Source organism: Vicugna pacos, chromosome 14, assembly GCF_048564905.1.
Source record: "Vicugna pacos chromosome 14, VicPac4, whole genome shotgun sequence".
In the NCBI taxonomy this organism is placed as follows: domain Eukaryota; kingdom Metazoa; phylum Chordata; class Mammalia; order Artiodactyla; family Camelidae; genus Vicugna; species Vicugna pacos.
The window spans coordinates 71,117,951-71,138,251 of NC_133000.1; the positions used below are offsets into that span (position 1 = coordinate 71,117,951).

At 45.6% G+C, this 20,301-nt stretch overlaps 1 protein-coding gene across 1 annotated transcript in view; it reads left to right on the forward strand.

The window, feature by feature from the left end:
- The window catches only part of MYO16 (myosin XVI), a 440,032-nt gene extending 421,159 nt beyond the window's left edge, over positions 1–18,873 (forward strand). Inside the window, exon 36 of the mRNA XM_072976531.1 lies at positions 18,396–18,873. Coding sequence (XP_072832632.1) covers positions 18,396–18,623 — 228 coding nt within the window. The 3' untranslated portion in view covers positions 18,624–18,873. The remainder of the gene's footprint in view (positions 1–18,395) is intronic.
- The last annotated feature ends 1,428 nt before the right edge of the window (positions 18,874–20,301 follow it).

The window sequence follows — 20,301 nt, forward strand, 5'->3', positions numbered from 1 at the left end:
CCTGTGAAGGGTCTCAGGTTAGTTTCTGATGCTTGCAAATAAGAATTCTGACTGACACACCAATTTGATTTTATTGCTACTATCCATAAAATTCACTTTATAACCAAACATGTGTTTTTTTTTTTTACATAGAGCATGTACTTTCTTTTTTTTGTTTTGTTTTCATTTTCACTTTTTTATTTCGCTAACCTGCCTGATCCCATTTTTTTAAATTGAAGTTTAGTCCCTTTACAGTGCTGTGTCCATTTCTGGTGTGCAGCGTTGTGTCTCAGTCGTACATGTGCGTACATATACTCCTTTCATGTTCGTTTTCATTAAAGGCTACTAGAAGACATTGAATATAGTTCCCTGTCCTATACTGAAGGGATTCGTTGTTCATCTGTTTCATAGTAGTTAGCAAACGCTTTCTTCTTAATACGAATGTAAAACATTTTCTAACAGGGGTAGCCCTTCAGTAAACAGTTTCTTTCCTCAAGGTACAGAATACAGGAAATGTAGTTTAGGTTCTAGTCCCTCATTTTTCCTGTGACTTTGCATGATGTAATGGCTTTAGCAGAAAGGTAGTAAAAGCTAATTTTCCTTAAAACAGTTGGCACGAGCGAAGGCTGAGCCCCTCGCCGCATCGCGTGCGCGGCTGTCTTCCTTTGTGCTCCTCGTGGAGAAGGCTGGGCGGGTCCAGACCGTGAAACACTCATGACCGTCTGCAGCGCTGGGCGCGAGTGACCCCGCAGTGAAGCTGCAACGCCAGGGAATTCCACTTCCCGGTCCTGGAGCGGGGCTTTGTGCCTCGGCCCAGGCCTCGAAACTGGATTCGTAGATTGAAAGAAGCCACTTCAGATTGGTTCTGGAAGCAGCGTTTATAAAAATGCCCTGCCGTCTACCTACTTGCCTTTGGTGACATGGTAAACAAGTGCTTCTAAGTTTGTGCCCCTCGGCATGAGGCAGCCCCTCAGAAGCGGGGCTGCGTGAGAGGCCCAGCGCTGAGCGGGTCCTGAGGACATCCCGGCTGCCGCCCTGGAGTGACCCTTGGTGCTTCTGCTGAGACGGCCGCCCTCGGCTGACTCCGGAGGCCAGGGCAGCAGCCCCCGGAGGCCCACGGACTGCGAACAGAGCTCAAGGGGGCGGTGCTGAGGGCAGGGGGGCGGCCGGGGGGGCGGAGAAGGCCGGCGCTGAGGGCCCGCCCTCGGCGGGGAATCGCGAGGTACACGTCTGTTCGGGGTCCGCGCTTGACGTTGAAAAATGGGATTGTTTCTTTCGTTGGAGCAGAGCTCATCTGTATTTACACCCGCGTTCCAACTTGACCGACTCTGGCTTTCTGCCGCCTCCTTCCTTCCGGCAGCTGCTCTGCGCCGCGTGTTGTGTGGTTTAGGGTCTTTGACGCTCGTCGTGGGCATTTACCGTATTTCTTGCCAACCTTTTTTTAAATTCTTTTGATTTTTAAAAAACGCAAGAAGTTATTATTAATATCCGTCATATTCAAATACTCATTGTAAGAATCACGGATGGTTTCTGGTGAAAGAGCGGCGATCCAGTGCCTGAGCGCTCGCTCCCGACGCGGCCGCCGACGGACGCCGCAAGGCGGTCAGGGTGCGCCTGATGCGCGTAGAGAAACAGACTGTCGCGCGGTTTGTTTTACTGAACCATCAAAGAAACCTTTCTGTACTGTCACATACGAAAGAAATGAAGAGTTGCAGAGCACTCAGCAAGCCCAGTGCCTTCCTTCTGTGTTCGTTTTATTTGTCACGTGGTCTGCTTGAAATATACTGTGGCGCAGAAGAGAAACAGTGTTAGAGAAAAATAACAAAATGTAGACCTTCATGGAGAAGGGGCCGTTCTAAACACGGGACAGGGGATGGACAGTAAGCAACGTGTCAAAAGGCATGATCTGTATTTCACTTGGAAGCTGCAAACAAAAGGAGATCTTGCGCAGAAAGCCCTTCCACCCAGCTGAGGTTTCTGGAAATCAGCATGCACCCCTCGTGACTCCCTTTTTACGTGCAAGAAAGCAGGGCAGTTAATTAATTTGATGGTGTGACTTAAATGACAACATTTTCAGCAGCGAAGGGACATACCCTGTATAGATACATAGAAACTTGGAAGATAACCAAAACAAATGCTACATTTTGTATTTTTCCCTTCGTAAAATCGCTCCATATGTGTATCCTAAATGCACTCAAATACATAACGTTTTTCCAGTGAAGACCTTGACTGTGATCAGTGAGGAAAGTTCAGCTGTAAGAAACAGTGAAGGAAGGAAATCAGAATTGTGACTGTGTTTTTAAAGAGGACAGAGTTCTCATGATGTATCTGCACGTCGCCTTCCAGCTGGGGAAGCCGCAGAGAGCCCGGCGCCACCGCGGAGGGGGGCGGCGACGGCGCCGCTGGGCAGGGTGGTTAAGTGCAGATTCTGGTTCACAGAAGAACTCAGTATTAACTTAATTTAATTTTTGAAATTAAAGAAGAAAGAGAAGAACTAGCTTTGAACCCCAGATCTGTTATGTCACTTGTGGGTATGGAAAGTAGTCATTTTATTTCAGGTTGACTGAAGGAAATATATGTCACATGTTTAGCATGCTCTCTGCGACATAGTAAGTGCTCCAAAACATGCGTGCCATTATTGTCTTAGCATTCCCTTTTGTTTCCCCCAAGGTCAGTGTTCTGAATACCAATTCTAACACAGCAGGTGTTATCAAAAATATGCAGGAGATGAGCTTGAATGAGCAGGACCCCACTCTTATCTGGGATTTTGATAAATATGTCATTTTTGTGATTTTCGAAAATAATTTTGTTACAGAAAATTATAAACCTAGCAAGCAAGCATGGAGACTAGTGCAACACCCAACTTCGGTAAACCCTAACAGTTTACCCTTCTTGCTGGTGCCACATTTTTGCAGTGTGACTTAGCAACCTAACTGTGCGTTTTTCTGTCCCAGTCACGGTTGTCCCACACCTTTTACAACACAGGGCTCTGCTCCTGCCTTGCTCCTAATTCTGGGTGCGTTCCCAGAAGTGGGCTGTTCTCCACCTTTGCCTGTGACCTTGCAGACCTTTCTTTGATGTGACTTTCCTCCTGATGGCCTTCCTCCAGCAGCCCTCCGAGCACAGTCGTGGCCTCTGTAATTTGGTTTATGTAACTCTACAACGTGGTCTCTTTCACACGACTTACTTTGCTGTGTTATAATTGTGTGTGTGTAGATGTAGACCCTGGTGGACTGTGGAGGGTGTAGAGAACACAGGGACTACATCTCAGTCATTTTTTTATCCCAACCCAGAGCACTCAATAAACTGCCATCTCCATGGCAACCAGGAGACGCCTCAGAAGAATTGAGAAACCGACAGAAGATTTCCTAGCTTTATCAAATATTTTGATTCAGTCTCATGTTAAAAATGTACCAGTAAACTTGGTAAATAGGGTCATAAGCAGTTGCATCCCGGTGGTTGGAGGATATTAAAGTCAAGTCCCATCTTACAGATTCGGTTCTAAAGTCAGCGTGTGATGTGAAAGTTACACACAATGAACATGACTCTGCAAGACCCTGGTGTTACCCATGAGGAACAACATACGTGGCTTTAGTGTGTGCAGCTCTGTGTAATTAGATGTGTGTATTCATACATAACATGCACAACATAAAGCATATAATATGTGTACATTATTTTGAATTCTGGGAAAGTGGATTGCATGAACTTGAAGTTTCATGCATTCATTCATTCATTCAACAAATATTTTTCGAGAACCTGCTTGTGCAAGCCACAGGTGTGGGCACCTAGGAAACTTCGGTCTACAAAGCAAACATCCTTGCCCTCTTGGAACTTAAATTCCAGCATGGGAAAGCAAACACTATACAATGTTTAGATAATATGTTTAATATGGCAAAAGGAAATAAAACATATTTTTAAAAAGTCAAACAGAATAAGCAGGCCTGGGAGTGACGAGAGGGGTGTGGAGGCAGGTTGGGTTGGGTTGGAATTTCCAATCAGGTGGAGTTAAAGCCTCACTGAGCAAAGATGGAGTAAGAAAGTTGAGGAGTCAGGCATGTGAGGTCGGGGGGGGCACCCCAGGTGGGGAAGTATCCGGGCAGGAGCTTGCTTGAATCTCAACAGCCAGGTGGCTGGAGAGGAGTGACTGCATGTCACTAGGCGTCTAAATGCAGAGCAGCTGAAATTGCCATGAGTTTGTGTTAATTCAAGAAATAAGGAACTTACAAACTACAGCGGGAGGTGCAATGCAGAATACCAACTGTGATGGGATTGCATTGTCGTTCAGCAAAACCACTGACCAGGTCTGGAAACTTGGGTCTGCTCAGAAGACAAGTAAAGGGTAGACAGTTGCCTTTTCTGCAAGTGGGAAATAGGAGACAGATAGCTGTATTCCTGCTCAAGATAACAGAGAGTTGGAAGGCTGGCCCCTGGGAACCTGGGCCCCGGGCTTCCCGACTGCTCTGTGCATTATTGTGACCTGACGACTTTGAAAGAAAGATCCAGGCTAAAGGAACAGAAAGGTTTGCATTGTGTTGAAACATAACCAGCTAACGTTGGTGAAGGAATTTATTTTATGACCTCAGTAGACCTCGAAGACCTGATTCTTCTCTGATTTCGATGATTATGCTATTATTTGAAACTGTCATTTCGTATTTCTGACTCTGTCAGAAATAGGTTCTAAAACAGATGAACTATGATATTGGGAAAAGTGTCATGAAGTCAACGATATAAAAAGCCTAGGTTTTGAAGCCCAAGTGGATTTAATTTTATACACTTGCAGGTGATGTTTTATTATCTATTTTGGGGAAGAAGTCTTGATCAAAGGGCTGTGCTCTCACACGTTGCCTACTTTGGCAAAATCTTATCTTTTTCTTCCCCATCCTTCCTGTTTTCCTTCCCCCATCTTGTCTAGCATTTGCATCCACCCGATTTGCCATGACTGGGCCTTAAAGACACTGTAATTGACCCAAGGAGCCACACCATGGCAGCCACGGTACCCGCCAAATCCCTTTCTCCTGAAGCCCCTGCTGGACCGCGTTTCCCGGCAGCCTTGCAGTTAGGGGTGGTCACGTGACTGAGGTCCAACCACTGGAACGGGAGCCATGGTGATGTGAGCCGCTCCCAAGCTTGACCACACAAACCTCCCCTTCCCTACAGTATTCCATGCCTTTTCCCAACCAAAAGCTGGATACGGAAGACTCTTGAGACCCCGGAAGATGCAAAGTCCACTCACGCCAACGTGGAAGGTCATCTGCTGATCAGAAGCACCTCCTTAGCCTTGACGTGGGCAGTACACTTCTTCTGTGTCAGCCCCCCGGTATTGGCGGTCTGCCTGTCACGACATCTTGCGTAACAGTAACTGACGGCCTTTATCCCATGTTTGGCTTAGTGTTTCACGTGTTGCTGCTGTGCGTTATTTATAGTACTTAATTAACTGGGCTCAGCTCCCATTCTTTAGCCACCTTTTTTCCTTAAGATAGTAAAAAACATGCCTGTTCATGGCTTCTGATGATAGAATTATTGCAGTGTGGCTTATCAGATGGTTTAATGCAAAATAACGATGAGTGGTGCCCCCCCACGTCATAAATATATGAAACCAAAGCTTGTAATTCTTAAGAACTGGATGTTGAGAAATTCCTCAAAATCAATAGACTTAATTTTACTCAGGGACAAAATCAGTCCCCGGGAGTAAACTGGGCACCTTGGAGAAACATTCTAATCCTTTTAGGACCTTCTTGTGGATTTAATGATTAGAAAGAATCACCTCTCTCACCGCTAGTCCTCAGGCAGGTGGCTCGGGCTGGTAGCTAAGCTTTGGAGGGAGAACCAAGGTTGGTGGCAGAGAGGGTGCTTCCCCCTCGTCCAGTCAGTCCCAGCTGCGAAACTCGGCCCCTTTCCTAATTGTAGCTGATTTTTAAAATTTACCTGGATTGAGCTAGTGGTTTTATTAGCATTCAGTTTCATGAAATGGTTTTCCTCATTTCTACTTAATTATATTTAATACTATAACACACAGAATGTGGTTGTTTCCAGAAAAAAAATGTTTGGGGAAATTAATAAGTTAACAGATAAACTCTGCCCTACCAAACAGTGCAAAGGACCACGCTGGCTCCTTGGAAAGTGGATGCGTGTCCCCGGACTTAGACCTCCATCCCCTGGAGGCTGTGGAGCACTCAGCTGCCGCGGTTGTGGCCCTTGCCTTTCTGCCTTTCACACCCAGATCATCCTTTCTGCTAATTCACGTCTCTCTTGATGGCTCAGGGCTGACTCTCAAGCTGTACGTGGCACAGTGCCTTCCCCTCTCGTGTTTTTGGTAATTGTACACGCAGACATGAACAAAAATGTGGACGCCATTCCTCACACCCCTCCACCCAAGGAGGCTCCTTTCTTTTTGTGTCCTACCCCTCCTTTCAGTCCAGAACAAAGCCCACAGCCCAAGAGGAATCTTTGGGCCACGATGCCTTGAAATGAGTCACGTCCCCTCTGTGTTCCGACAGCGGTGACTGCATCTACGATTTACTAGTCAGCTGTAACGAGCATGCTGATTCATCTAATTCTCTATGTCTTGTGGCTCAGTTTGAATGAAAGCCTCTTGAGGGAGCAGGTCCTCAAGCGTGATTCTAGCCCTGGGAAACCCGTCACAGCACTTTCTTTCTCCTGATCGTTGAAAGCACACGTGTAGATTGATGAGCAGATACGGGAGACTTCTCCAAAGTCAAGGTTAGTTCAGAGGGTTGACGAAACTCAGCATCCTTGAATGTGTGTCCGGACTCTACCGCTGATCAGCCAGGTGAGTTTGGGCTGTGAGGATGCATTTCAGCATCTATGAAATGAGGCGAAGGCTCCTTAACCGGCTCGTTTCCCATGGTTATGAGAGTCTGCTTGAACAGCACGTGAAAACGCTTTCAGAACAGACAGCAGGACCATGAAGACGATGTTTGAAACGGGCTTGGGAGACCTCCGAGCTTCTACACGGGGCATCCAAACTGGGACTGTTGTGGAGAAGACAGGTGGACTTACAGAGTGTCTGGGTGCATCTGAGTGAACCAACAGAGACGAGGTGAGATCGCGTGCTGATGAAGCTGGGATAATCGGTGTGGTCAGAGAGCACGGGACTTCCTGTGCTGGCTCTTAGGCTGGGGCAAGGCGGCACTGAGGATTTGTGAGCAAGCGAATTATATAAACAGATTTATTCTTTGGAGAGAGAAAAATCTAGTAGATCATTTGCCCCTAATAATACCTCCTGACATTTGCAGTGAGCCTCCCACATAATTCCCAGAAAAATAATTTTAAAGGAATTGTAATCTCTGACTCTCTGTGTTCCCAATATAATTGATGTGTATTTTTCCACATTTGAACCCATGACTACGCCATCACTACAGACATATTCTGCATGTGTGTTACCAGGTTTTGCTACAATCTGCTAGTCACTTGTACTGATGCCACCATGTTTTCTGAATGAATTGAGGTAAGAGACCAGAGCTCATATAAAATCCACAACCTAAGGTGTCACAAGTGAATTATACTGCGTGATGTATAATCATGAACTTCTGTTTTATAACTTTCCATCATAAGAAGAAACATGCATTCACTCATCAGAGTCTTTATTCTTGGCTATGAATTTACAACCAGCTGCAAAATGCAAATTAATGTTCACTTAAATTACATTAAATGTGTTCCAATATAATATTATTTATTATAAAAGTAAAGTATAATATTAGTTATTATAAAAGTAAAATTTTTTTTTTAAGAAATCAACATGTGCAGGTAAGGTAAAACATTAAAATCCTGTCTGCCTCCCTCGCTGCCTGTTGCCCAGATCAGTTGCTCCTGTTTCCAGGAGAACTTGCTCCTTCGAAGGGATAGTTTCCCTTTTTTTTAACCCTTCGGCAACAGGGGAGCCAGAGCGCAGGAGTGAGCTTCCCTGGGCTGCGGTGTGAATGGCTGCTTCTCACCTCGGAAGGAGCCGCTCTTGCCTGCCTGAACCAAACCTGCTGTTTTCACTTTCCGATCATTTTCTTGATTTTTTTTTTTAAAGTATGGACATGTCCTTCCCTTCAGTCAAAGACTTTTTGAATCGCATTTCATTTTAAGCTTTGTCGCTGGGATCTGTTTAGGTAAACTATGGTTTTACAAACTGATGCTCAAATTTCTTTTTTTTAATGTTGTGTCCTCCAATATCTTGTTAGCAGGAGTGCAAATGGGGTTTGCATCTGAAACACTAATATTCACTGTTCAGTCAGCTGAGACGCTTCCTTCTTTTAATTTCCATAAATGCCAGTTAATGCCTCTTTTCACCTTTGGGTGAATAGTCAATAGAAAAATCAGTTCTGTGACAAATGAACAGCAACATGATTTTACACACGAATTATTTAACAAAGGTTATTTTTATCCTAGGAGAGAAAGACTTAAGGTAAAAATCAGCAGCAAATTATTAATTTACCTTTATTACTATTATCCATAGAAATGCACACCCGCAGGAAGTAAGACAATTTATACCTCACTTTTCAGTTAGTTCACATCATAGGACTGTAATAATGACGCAATAAGAAACCGCTGAAAATGAGTAAACAGATATGTAAGTGATAAAGCTCATTTAAGCCTCTGCATCCTGCTGTGCTTCCCCCTGGGCCGTGAGAGGTCTCCTGGGGTTTAACCCCTAGAGTAAGTGAAGGGATTAGCAACGCCCCACGGCGGGACACAGAGGTCGCATGAAGTCGGTCCTCACATCACTTGATCAATCAGACTCTATCTTCATAGCTAACTGACACTTCCTGGACATCAGAAGACACAAAACAGGTGGCAAACCTGGAGTGCAGGGCAGGATGGGGGTGGGGAGTGGGAGATGGAGACTGTGTTCTTGTCTTGAACTTTTAGATATCAGATCAGCCAGAGTTTCTCAATAACAGAAAAAAAACCCTACTTTTAACTCCCGTCCTGAGTTGTCCAGGCTGTGATCACCAGCGTTTTAAGTAGCACTGTTTTCCAAAGATTAGTTTCGAAGAAGGAATCTTCTTGTTAAAAATCTGCGGAAAGGGAGAGATTTCGTTCGCGGATGAGGACCGCAGCGCACAAGAAAGTGACTGTGGACTGTGGTCACTGCTGCAGCTCTCCTCATGTTCTGGGAGCTCGAAATAGACTGCTCAGAGGCGTATTCATATGTTGAAGGTACGTGGCTTCGCGTCTCCCTTCTGCAGTCCTTCCTTAAAGGCAGAAAGGAGAAGGTGGGGCTATGGGTGCCACCCAGGCTGCATTTCAGGTGGTCTAAACTGACTGGAGGGGGTAAATTAAGAATGCTGAGCTCCCCTAAGTGCAGCCCACGTCGGGGAGTGCCTTGGGTGATGCTGCCCGACCCCCGGTGCTTGTGGAAGGGTCAGACAGTCCCAGCTCCCAGCAAATCCTGGATCCAAGTGGACCCTGAGCTCTGCAGCTTCCAGGTCTCTTTAGAATGTCAACTATAAAAATGAAAATCAGAATAATCTCCAAGTGTGTTATTAGATCTTCCACCAATTTTGTTTCAAAGACATTTAAGCTGACAGATAGCTTGTGCCCTTTTCTAGAAGCCCGAGTTTTACACCTGTCATTGAATAGCACCATTTTCCCCCATGCCATCCAGAAATAATAATTCTGGGTAGAAGGTGTCTTAGGCCATTTGGGGTACTATCACAAAATGCCACAGACTAGGTGGCTTATAAACCACAGAAATCTATTTCTCCCAGTCTTGGAGGCTGGAAGTCTGGGGTCGGGGAGCTGGCGTGGTTGGGTGGGGCCTGCTTTCCAGGTCACAGACCTCTCACTGTGTCCTTCCACGGTGGAAGGGCACCGATCCCATTCGTGAGGGCTCTGCCCTCATAACCTAATTACCCCAAAGGCCTTATTCCAAATGCCATCACTCGGAGCATAGGATCCCAATGTGTGAATTTGCGGACACGAACATTGAGACCATAGCATAGGAGACGCTTATTTGATTGGCCAAGGCATTGTGGTCTTTGGCCACCCTGACGTCTAGGGTGACTGTCCCACTCCCGTCACTGACCCCACTCACCAGCCACTCAAACCCATCTAGGCATGTCCGAATTCAGAGCCACACTTGAGTCCGGGACCCCGCACACGCTCTGGGGTTTCAGAGCCAGAGAGCGTTTTTAACAAGTTCCCAGAGCTTTACAGTGTTGGAAAGGGTCTTCTCTGAATCTGGGAGATGGGAACTACCTCTGAAGGGTGGGAGTCTGTCCACAGTCAACCTGGCAAGGCTCCCTTCTGTTGACTGAAATAAGCACGCAGCCTAAAAGTTAAGAGTTATATTTGATTTGGCAGGAGGACTCGAGCCGGGCTGACAGCCTCTCAGATCGCTCTGAGGGACTGATCCCAAGAGGTAGGGGAGGAGCTAGGACATATAGGAGCTTTACAACAAGGACCAGGTAGTTGAAACAATAAAATATTGCTTGTTATCTAAAGAAAATCAGGCATCACAAATTAAAGAATCTAGTGCTTTTCTATGTATGGGAGGAAGCAAACATTTGGGCTCACTGAATTCATTCCTTTGACAAGCACCTTGCTATCTAGGGCCAGGGTCCTGTCCTTTCTTATTCTGAGTCCGCTCAGGGTGCACCATTGTGAGTGGCTGCAGAGGCTGGGCTGCAAGCCTGTCCTCACTGGGGGGTGGTGGCAGCCGCTGATGACTTGGTTTCAGCATTCTTTGCTTACTGCTATGATTGCAGTATTTTCACTCACATTGCAGTATTTTCGTTCACACTTCCCTGGCCTCGATGGGGTGAGGTGCCTGATTGCCCCTAAGTTTCCAAAACAGTGACACCACAAGTCTAATACACTGTAGTGACATTTGTCCCTGTTCTCAAACGTGCATCCAAACATTCATACACTCACTTGGCTCAGACCCTCTGAGTAAGTGCACCGGATGCCTTGTGCTGGGCAGAGATTAACTCACTAGTTTCGGTCTCCAAAAGACACCCAGAGTCTCACCACACAAAAACGAATCTTGCCCGCGGGGCGTCCCAGCCGCACAGACCAGCACTCTCCCCAGTTGCATTATGTCTGTGACCCTTTTTAAATCATATAATAGTTATCCCTGACTCTTAACGGTTCTTAAGTGATTTTATTATAATGTTAATGAAACCTGCATCCACATCATTACATAAAATCCCTTTATTCTTTTAGCTTTCAGTATAGCTAAGAAATCAAAGCTGATTCAGTGAAACCAAAACCTACAAAAGCCAAAAAAGCTAACATTTACATTTATTTGAAGTATGACTTTGTTTAGATGAAATGAAATTGCTGTTGAAAATACTAACCTGGCTCTGACTCTGATCCCTGCACCTTAGTGAGATCTACTGTCGTGTGCCTTTGGTTGACCCACGTCTCCATCTTTTCTATTTGAACTGCTAGGCAACCTACCTTACAATGTCAAATCACTTAGCATTTTCTTGGAGGAAAACACCTTATCTGAATATTAAATCCATTTACTCTCTCCTCGTTAACCTGCAACGATGTAAATAATGTTACCTGTGTCAGTCTGCTTGTAAATAAAATACATCAGAAAATGAAATCTCACTGAGCACTAGCTTAAAAAGCAGGCATTCAAGTGGTCCAAAGCACAATTACACCAATTTTTTTAAAGTATCATAAAAATTAAAAAAAGCAAAAAAAATTTTAGATTGCCCCAAGAAATTGAGGACCCCTGGAAAAACATTTACAGATCTCAATTTCAGAAACAGGTAACAGTTGTTGAAATTACTCACTAATATCTGATTTTTAGTGCTTTTTCTCTTACTCCAAAATCTAAAAGACATCTAGACCTTTTGTCATTTTCTTCTTGCATAATTTTCTTTATTTTAAATCGTATAGAAATCATAGTTATGTTATAAATCCAGTATTTTGAGATCTTCTTGTTAATAAGGAAGGAAAAGAACATGTTATATTTACATAGGGCCACAAATCATGCAAACTACTTTGATTTAACATTATCCGATTGAGTCATCAAGATAATCATAAGTCAGTATGTTTGAGGGTTTTCTCGAGTCAAAGAGTTAACAATTGACAAAATCATAAGAGCCCACATTTATAGAATGCTCCCTACATTTTCAAGGCACTTAAAGGCAGCTCACATATGGCATCCATATAACCCCCACCCCCGTCCTTCTGAGGTTGACGATGACTGTGAACCCACTTCACAGTGAGGAGGCTGATGGGCTTGGTCAAGGTCACACATCCATTAGGTGGCAAATTCAGGATTCCCATCCAGGCACCCTGACTGGAGAGACGTGGTTTGTCCACATCCCACCCAGACTCAAACCAGAATCAGATTCCTCGCGGGTCTGCCAGTCCCTGTTAGAGACGGAAGCTCAGTGTCATTACCGGCACTTGTCTGCATCAAGCCCCGTGGAAATGCCTCCCGGCCTTTTCCACCCCTCTTTCCAGCTGGGGCCCATCTCGTCTTTCAAAATTCAGAGCAAAGTTACCACCTCTTTGAAGTCTCTCCAGACCTTCCTCTACAGAGCCCCCTTCTCCAGGTAAATGATACAAAAAAAAAAAAAAAGGAAAAAAAGGCTTAAAAAGACTCCTTCTTGTTGACCCACTCGTGTCAAGACACTTGCACGGCTGGCATGTCCACCAGTTCGTTTAGAAGCAGGACACTTGTCACTTTCATGGTGCTACCGCGTAGAGCCCCGCGGTCCGGGTCCTGTCTTACTTCCCAGCGGGAGTGCTGCCCTCTGGTTCTGAAAGATAATGATTTTGTGTGCAAACACGATTATATAGAACATGTCAGAAGAAAAACTAGGTAAGGGACCAGCTGTCTGGAGGGATAACGTGGGGGGAGATACATCTTTGGCAACAATGGAAAACCAGACTGAAGACACCGGTATGGCTCCTTTTATGCTTCAAACAAACCAGGATAAATGAGGTCCAGGGAGAAGCCGGCTAACTCCAGGCCACACTGCCAGGGGCACCCCTGACCCCACAGTCATCTCTCTTCTTTCTGAAAAGAAATGGTTCCCTTTCAATACCCAAACCAAATTTTTCATGCTTAGCATGCACAGGGTCCTGGGTTCAATCCCCAATACCTCCTCTAAAAAGAAAGAAAACCTAATTACCTGCCCCCTGCCAGTAATAAAATAAATAATTGAAATATTTTAAATAAATAAATAAATAAATAAATAAATAAATAAATAAATAAATAAATTATCATATTCAATTTATTGGGAAATAGCAAATGATGGCAAGGGATGTTGTAACGGTTTCTGTTACCACCAATGGGATGTGAAATATAAAGAATGACCAAACACCGATTTTGATATTTTCTATGCTGCTGGATAATATTGCAAATACTTTCTCTGCCTCATAGGTTACTTGACCACCACTTAACTAACATGCAGAGTTGCATGTGTTTGCTGTTCTAAAATACTGAAGCTCTTACAGTGTCTTTGACAAATGTGACTTGTGTGCCTCATAACCTGGTAAATTTAATAAATCTAAATGAAGCAGATTGAGCGTCATTAGTCAGGGCACACGGTCCCTGTCTTCTGATCTTTTCCACGTTGTCTCACAGATCATAGTTCTCAAGTGCCCTCTGACCTTCACTGTGTCAAAAGGGGTGGCCGAGCATATGTCCTTACACAGAATTTCAGCCTTAATTTGGGACAACCTGTGAAGATTCATTGTATGTGTGTTTTTTTTTAACAGAGATCAATACCGTTAATATTTCAGCATCTCATTTATGCCACTCTGGCAACTATTTTTATATACCTCTTAGATTTTACTCAGTGCCTATTAATCTCCATAATATAAGATACAGTCATGGGATCTCTCAGTGAGAAGGTTTATTCTGAGCATTGGTTGATTATCGCAAACATCAGTCAAATTTCTGCTTATCACGGAAGCATCGAAAGCTCTTGGTGGTTGATTCAAAGAGGGTGGGCTTCTGTCTCCACTACATTATTCAAGACATCGATATCCTCATTAAGAAAATGCCTTCTAATGGTTTGTGTGTCTTAAATTTTCCACCTTTTATAATGTGCTGGGGAATTCAGATATTTTTAGTAAATGCCGAGAAGCTTTGAAAGGCTAGAGAGCTTTTTTTTTTTTTGTTTCCCCAGGGAAGCAATGACTCAGGGGATTTGGGACATTTTATGTCAAAATCCCTCCCCACAAGCCTAATTCAGATCAGCAGCCGCTGAAAGTCACTCTCAGCAGATGGGCTGCTTCTGCGGTGTGACTCACTCTCCAAATCTTCCCTATTATGAAGGTCTTAGCAGAGGGTCACACCTAGTATATATTCTTGGCCATTATGAAAAGCTGCTGAAAAGAGTTTAGCATGGAAAAGAAATACAGAATGGATAGATTCTGTGCCTGATACGAGGACAGAGGGTCTGTGCACACCAGCAGCGGCATAAATACAGCACAAGCCATCAGGTCGTGGAAAAGCATCTCCAGCTGCTGGGTGGAGACTGGGATTGTGTTTTCATGCTCTACTCTGTTTTGTTAGGAACTGGCCTCCATCTTTACATGTATATATATTTGCACTCTACTTGCTTTCTTTTAGATTAATTATTTATTATTTCATATTAATTTGTTAATTATACCTCCTCTCACTATTCTTTTTGTACTTTTGCTGGAGAATAAGGCGTTACTCCTTGATTTATTTCACCTTAATAAATTACGTTATTCTGGTCATTTCCCTAATACCGCTGGCACCTTCGACCCTCTAAGCTCCACGTTTCCCTCCTGGCTCTTGCAGTTGCTGTTGGTGTGCTGTTCTACATACGATGTAAAGTCTGTAAGACACTGCAAGCGTATCATTTATATTTACCCATGGACTGAATTCCCGTGTCCTTAATTCTCTCTTAAATTTCCATTTTTCACCTTGGATCATTTTCTTCACCTTAAAAAAAAAAAAACAGGCAAGACTTGTGATAGCAAATTTCCTTGTTCTCGTTTGTCCAAAAAATTGTTTTCAGCTTTCTTTCATGTTTGCAAGATGTCTTGATTGAGTATAGAATCCTAGGTTGAACTACTGTCTTTCAGTGCTTTAACCTGCAATTTGTGGTTTTCTGGCTTCCAACGTTTCTGTTTAGAAGTCAGCATTCACTCTCATGATTGCTCCTTTGAAGGTAATTGGGTTTTTTTCCTCTAGATTTGTAAAACTTTTTTCTTTGTCTTTGACCTTGGGCATTTTTAATACAGTGTCTTACTGATTACAAATTGTCCTTATTGTTGCTGGCAGTGTGTGGATTTATCTTGTGTGCGGTTTGCTGAACTTCATAAATTTGTCCACCCCAGGTTCTGGAAACTTATTGCTTTGAATATTGCTTTACCACTTTCTTTACATTTCTGCTCCTTTTACGTGCATGTCTATTCTGCTGTTTCTTTTATTTATTCATCTTTTTCTCTATTTTCTTAAGCATTTAATTATAGGTAATTTTAAAGTCTGTTTCTGCTAACTCTAAACCTGGACCATCCGTGAGTCTGTTTTAGCTTTTGGCTTTGGGTAAATATCCTGTCTGTTCACATGTATAGTAACTTCTGGTTGCATAGTAGGCATTGTGGGTGAGCAGACTACAGACACCACAGATGACGCCTTCTCCCAAAGAGGATTCCACCAGCCTGCGTCAGGAAGCAAAGGCAAGAGGCCATCACCTTCATCCAATCAAGTATTGAGCTGTGATGGAAAACCAGCCTACCTCTGGTTGTCCGCTAATCCTCCGGCCGCGCCCTCCTGTGCGCGGACTGAGACCCTGACAGTGTGCGCTCATCAGCACTGAAACATTATTGTAGCTCCAGCTGTGCGTTTCAGAGCCCCTGGCCCGGCTCTCCTGCTGTGTGCCCCACTCAGTTCCAAAATCTGCAAGTCTTGAAGATGAGGCTTGTCAGATACTTAAGGCTATCACCTCTCCTGTCATACTTTTTGCTTCTGAAGCACGTCTAGGCGATTTCACTCTGCTTTTTATAAGTTTTTGGCTCAGGGCCCCACTCACTCATGCAGTTGAAGAACTCAACAAACGTCTCTTGGGGAAAATGACCGTGCATCTGGGGGTTCTCAAGTTTTCAAATGGTGCATCTAGTCTCATCCAGCTGCAAAATATCGTATGGATTTTCTCTCTTTTAAAAAGGGTTCTCGAGACCTACAGAAGGACTCCACATGTCCCCAGAAGACCAAAAAAGTAGCTGGCAATTATCCAGTTATCCATTTGCTGGGAAAGATTCTCCCCATCCATAATGTTAGTTTTTCTAATTCACAGTTTACCAGAGTTTTCCAGTGTTTCAAAAATATGATTTTTGTAATTTATCCCCTTTTTTGCACTTTTACAATGGGAGCAGTAACCTGCCGTGACCTAAACATCCAATGTAGAGGGTCCTTCTTTTGTTTCTAAATAGAGTGATGTGAAGTTGTGTTACTTCAGAAAGATGAGATCTCTATGAAATGTTGGGAAAATAAACAACTGAGAGGGATACACTTCCATCCATTAAATATCCTCCCGTAAGAGTAAATCCAAGGACAGTGTTTTTCAGAGGTTGCTGTTATGTGCTGACTGTGTGCCAGGGAACATACATACAAATATTCAATATTCAATTTGATTTACAGGGTAAACCAAACTGATGCCAAATGTAATCAACACAGCATCCGCCAGTGGAGAAGATAGAGGAACTAGAATACATGAGTGAAAGAAACACATGCTTCACTCAAATCCCAATTAGAAAAAGAAGGAAAGAGGGAGACGGTGTAGGGACCCTGGTCTTTCAGATCCTCGGCATCAATTCTTTACATAAATAATCAGCCTTGTGGGACAAGAGTTAGGAAGACAGACTCTGCATTCAGACTGCCTGGTTCCACCATTTTCCATGTGGCTTTGGGAAATTACTTAACCTTTTTGCGCCTTAGTGTCCCCACCTGCAAAGGGCTTGCAGTGCCTTCCGGAGTTCCTGGGAGGGCTGCACGAGTTCATATCGGCAAGGTGCTCAGGAAGGCACCTGACACACACTTAGCACTGAAGTGTTCATTCCATAACTGATTTTATGCACGCCCTCCCCCCTGTTTTCTTGGCTCGCTTCCCTGACGGTGGAGGCTTTCCGGCTTCCACAAGAGTCTTCCCAGCAGGAAAATGCCTGGTTTGCAGGTCATTCTGGTGCAACCCTGGAAACTAGAGAAAAACACCCTTTTCAAGGGGTGTAGTGTTTGCGCAGCTCACTTTTGATCAGTGCCTGGAGCTTGCTTCAGGGATTGGGCAATCACAGTCTTGCTTTCCTTTTTTTAATGTGGTTATCAATAGATTCAATTTGGGGCGACCCCCTTTTGCTAATAACCAGTTCCAGAAATCTAGTTTTGCACTACAGACATGCATTTGACCTCCTGGCTTCTGTGTTTTAACATCATGTCTCAACGTTCTGCCCATCGCTTTGGTTCTAGGCTTTAAAAATCTTCTTCTGTCGGCTGTAGGCCCGGGTGCCCAGACCTGTCCTGGGACACTGACGGTCCTTGTTGTTTTCAGATGACTGTTCTCACCTAAGCCAACCAGTGGTGCCTTTGTTTCATTCTCCTTTGTCTTGATGGAGAGGCTGGAGGTGACGCAGGAACAAAGTAGCAGGTGCTTTGAAGGCGGGCTGAGCCGTCTCACTTCCTCTGAATCCTCCCCAGTACCCCATTCTGATGTCCAGAATCTCATTTTTTTCAACCAGCATACTCACTGTAGAATTGACGGAAAAATCGGTCTCTGCCATGCCCAGCGGTTCCAGATTACTGGTTGCAGGCAGTAGAGGGAACCCACACCACGTAGCCTGCTTGTCTGGAAGGATCCCAGTCGCCCCCGGCGGGCAAGCTCTGCCTCTCCAGGGACCTCAAGGAAGCCGATGAAGCAGCCGATACAGTTGCACGTTGTGATGCCCTGCCCCCACGGCCCCTGAAGTTCCCATCTCTGCGGACACCCTGGTTAATGCATGGTGGTCAGAATGGGGTCACATGACCTCAAAAGATGTCGACTAGTAACTGTGAGTAGGCAGAGGAGTGGATTCTGGAATGGGGTGAGACTTCAGAAATCCACGCACATCTATTACAGACGGAATTACAGTTGCGATACATTAAATGACCAAGTGGGTGATGCTGTAAGAGTGTATACAATGAGACGGCAAACAGACACTGCATTCCTTCTAGTATCCCTGGGTGTACCTCAGATGCTGACCAGGGCCCCCTGCTAACTGTTCCACAAGTTCCATTTATTGTCTTAATTCTGCAGCCCGCCGCCGAGCCCTGGGCGCGCTGCTCCCGGGGCAGCAGAGCCGGGAGGCTTCCGAGCGGGGCCGGGGTGCGTGTGCCCCGGCCGGCGCCCGGGGTCCAGGTGGGTGGCCCTGTGGCCCTCCTCACGCGTCCGCAGTGTTTGGTGCTACCGTTTCCCCCTCTCCTCCCGCAGGTGATCCACCAGCTGCGGCTCTCGGAGAACGAGAGCGCGGCGCTGCAGGAGCTGCTGGACTGGCGGCGGCGGCTCTGCGAGGAGCGGGGGGACTGGCCGCAGATCCTGCGCCGCTCGGAGCCCAGGGCGCCGCCCCCGCCTCCCTGCAAGAAGCCCACCCTTCTGAAGAAGCCCGAGGGGGCCTCCTGCAGCCGGCTGCCCTCCCAGTTCTGGGACACCACCCTGTGAGGCGGCGCGGGCTCCGGGCTCGCGGGCGGGGCGGCGTCGGGAGCATCGGGGCGCTCAGGCCGCACGTCCCCACGCAAAGCACAGGACAGCCCGCTAAGTGCACGCGACCCCCGGGCGTGTGCGCGCGCGCGTGCATGCATGTGTGTGCGTGTGCGCTTTCCCACCCGGGGTACGCTCAGATTTTCAGGCCCCGCGGACCCGGGCCGTGCGACCCCGAGGGAGCGAGAGCGAGGCCAGGCCAAGGGCGGCCGCGGAGGGAGAGGACGCCAGGGAGGAGGGGCCCACGCACGCTGCGCAGCCGTGTCTGCGCGGTCCGACCGCGCGCGACTGTGCTCCGGTCACCCTGGGACACACTCTACAGGACATACGTTCTCTTTCTTTGTAGGTGTTTGTGTTTTATTGCAGTTCCGATCCTGATCGTTCCTTACGTTTGTTACTGTGTTTTATATCTTTATGCAATTGGTGGTGCTCCCTTTCTTCAAAATACAGATTTTAAAACATCATTTCTAGAATTTTTTCCCACATACCTTTAATGTTTGTTTTTTTTTAATGTAAAGTACCTGAAAACGCTGAGACAGTATCGTTGTTTTTGCTTCGCCGTGTGGAGCCGTGCAAACCCCTGGCTGCAATCCCATGTCTTCTGCTTCATTCACTGGTCAGCAGGCGGTGCCTTCCCGTGCCTCGTATTTCTGGGCGTGTGGGTTGGGAGCTCTTTACTTAAATCTCATCTCCTGACTTGGGCAGAGGTTACAGGAAGTGAGGCACTCGCTTCAACTCACTCACAGGGCTTCAGATTCATAGCTGGGGCGTGAAGGGATCGTGTCCACTCAAAGGTCTGCCTAGTGCAGGGCAGCACACTGAGAGCCTCTGGCTGCAGCGGCCAGGCTGCTCCACAAGACCTGGTCCCTGCAGAGCTTCCCTGCATGGCTCGCCACCCCGAACCCTCTGCCTCCTTGGATGCACAGGTCTTGCTTATCCATGGCTTCTGTCCACTGCTAGGAAGTTCTGAGTACTGGCATCAGACCATCATGTCTTGCTCTTTGGAACTTTGTATTCATACCCACCTTTGAAAAGTTACTGTGGCAATAAAAGGGTACAACTCTGTTCTTCTGTGCTGGTGTTTATGTGCTGGTCATGTTGTTTTGCACAAACTTTTCCGTCTCCTGATTGGATAAGTAAGGGCAAGGAGGACGTCTCATTCCCACGGCCTCCCTTCCTACATTCTTCTCACAGCATCTTGCCAGCTTCAGGCATTATGGTTTATTTTAAAACAAATTTTTTTTGAATTTTATTTTTTTATGGAAATATAGTTGGTATACGATGTTAGTTTCAGGTGTACAGCGAAGTGATTCACTTATACATATACACACACATATATGTGTATTTTTTTCAGATTCTTTTCCATTACAGATTATCACCAGAATATAGTTACTTGTAGGTCCTTGTTGTTTATCTATTTTATACGTAGCAGTGTGTTTCTGTTCGTCCAGATGCCTAATGTACCCCTCTCCCCCCTCCCCTTTGGTAACTATAGTTTGTAAAACGAAGATATTCGTGGTTATTCATGTGTAACTCCTAGGCAGGCATATGTCAGTTTAGGAATAATAACAGGCCAGTAAATCAGGAGAGGACTTCCACTACAAAGACAGTTGGTTAGACTCACAAACCCCACACTGCA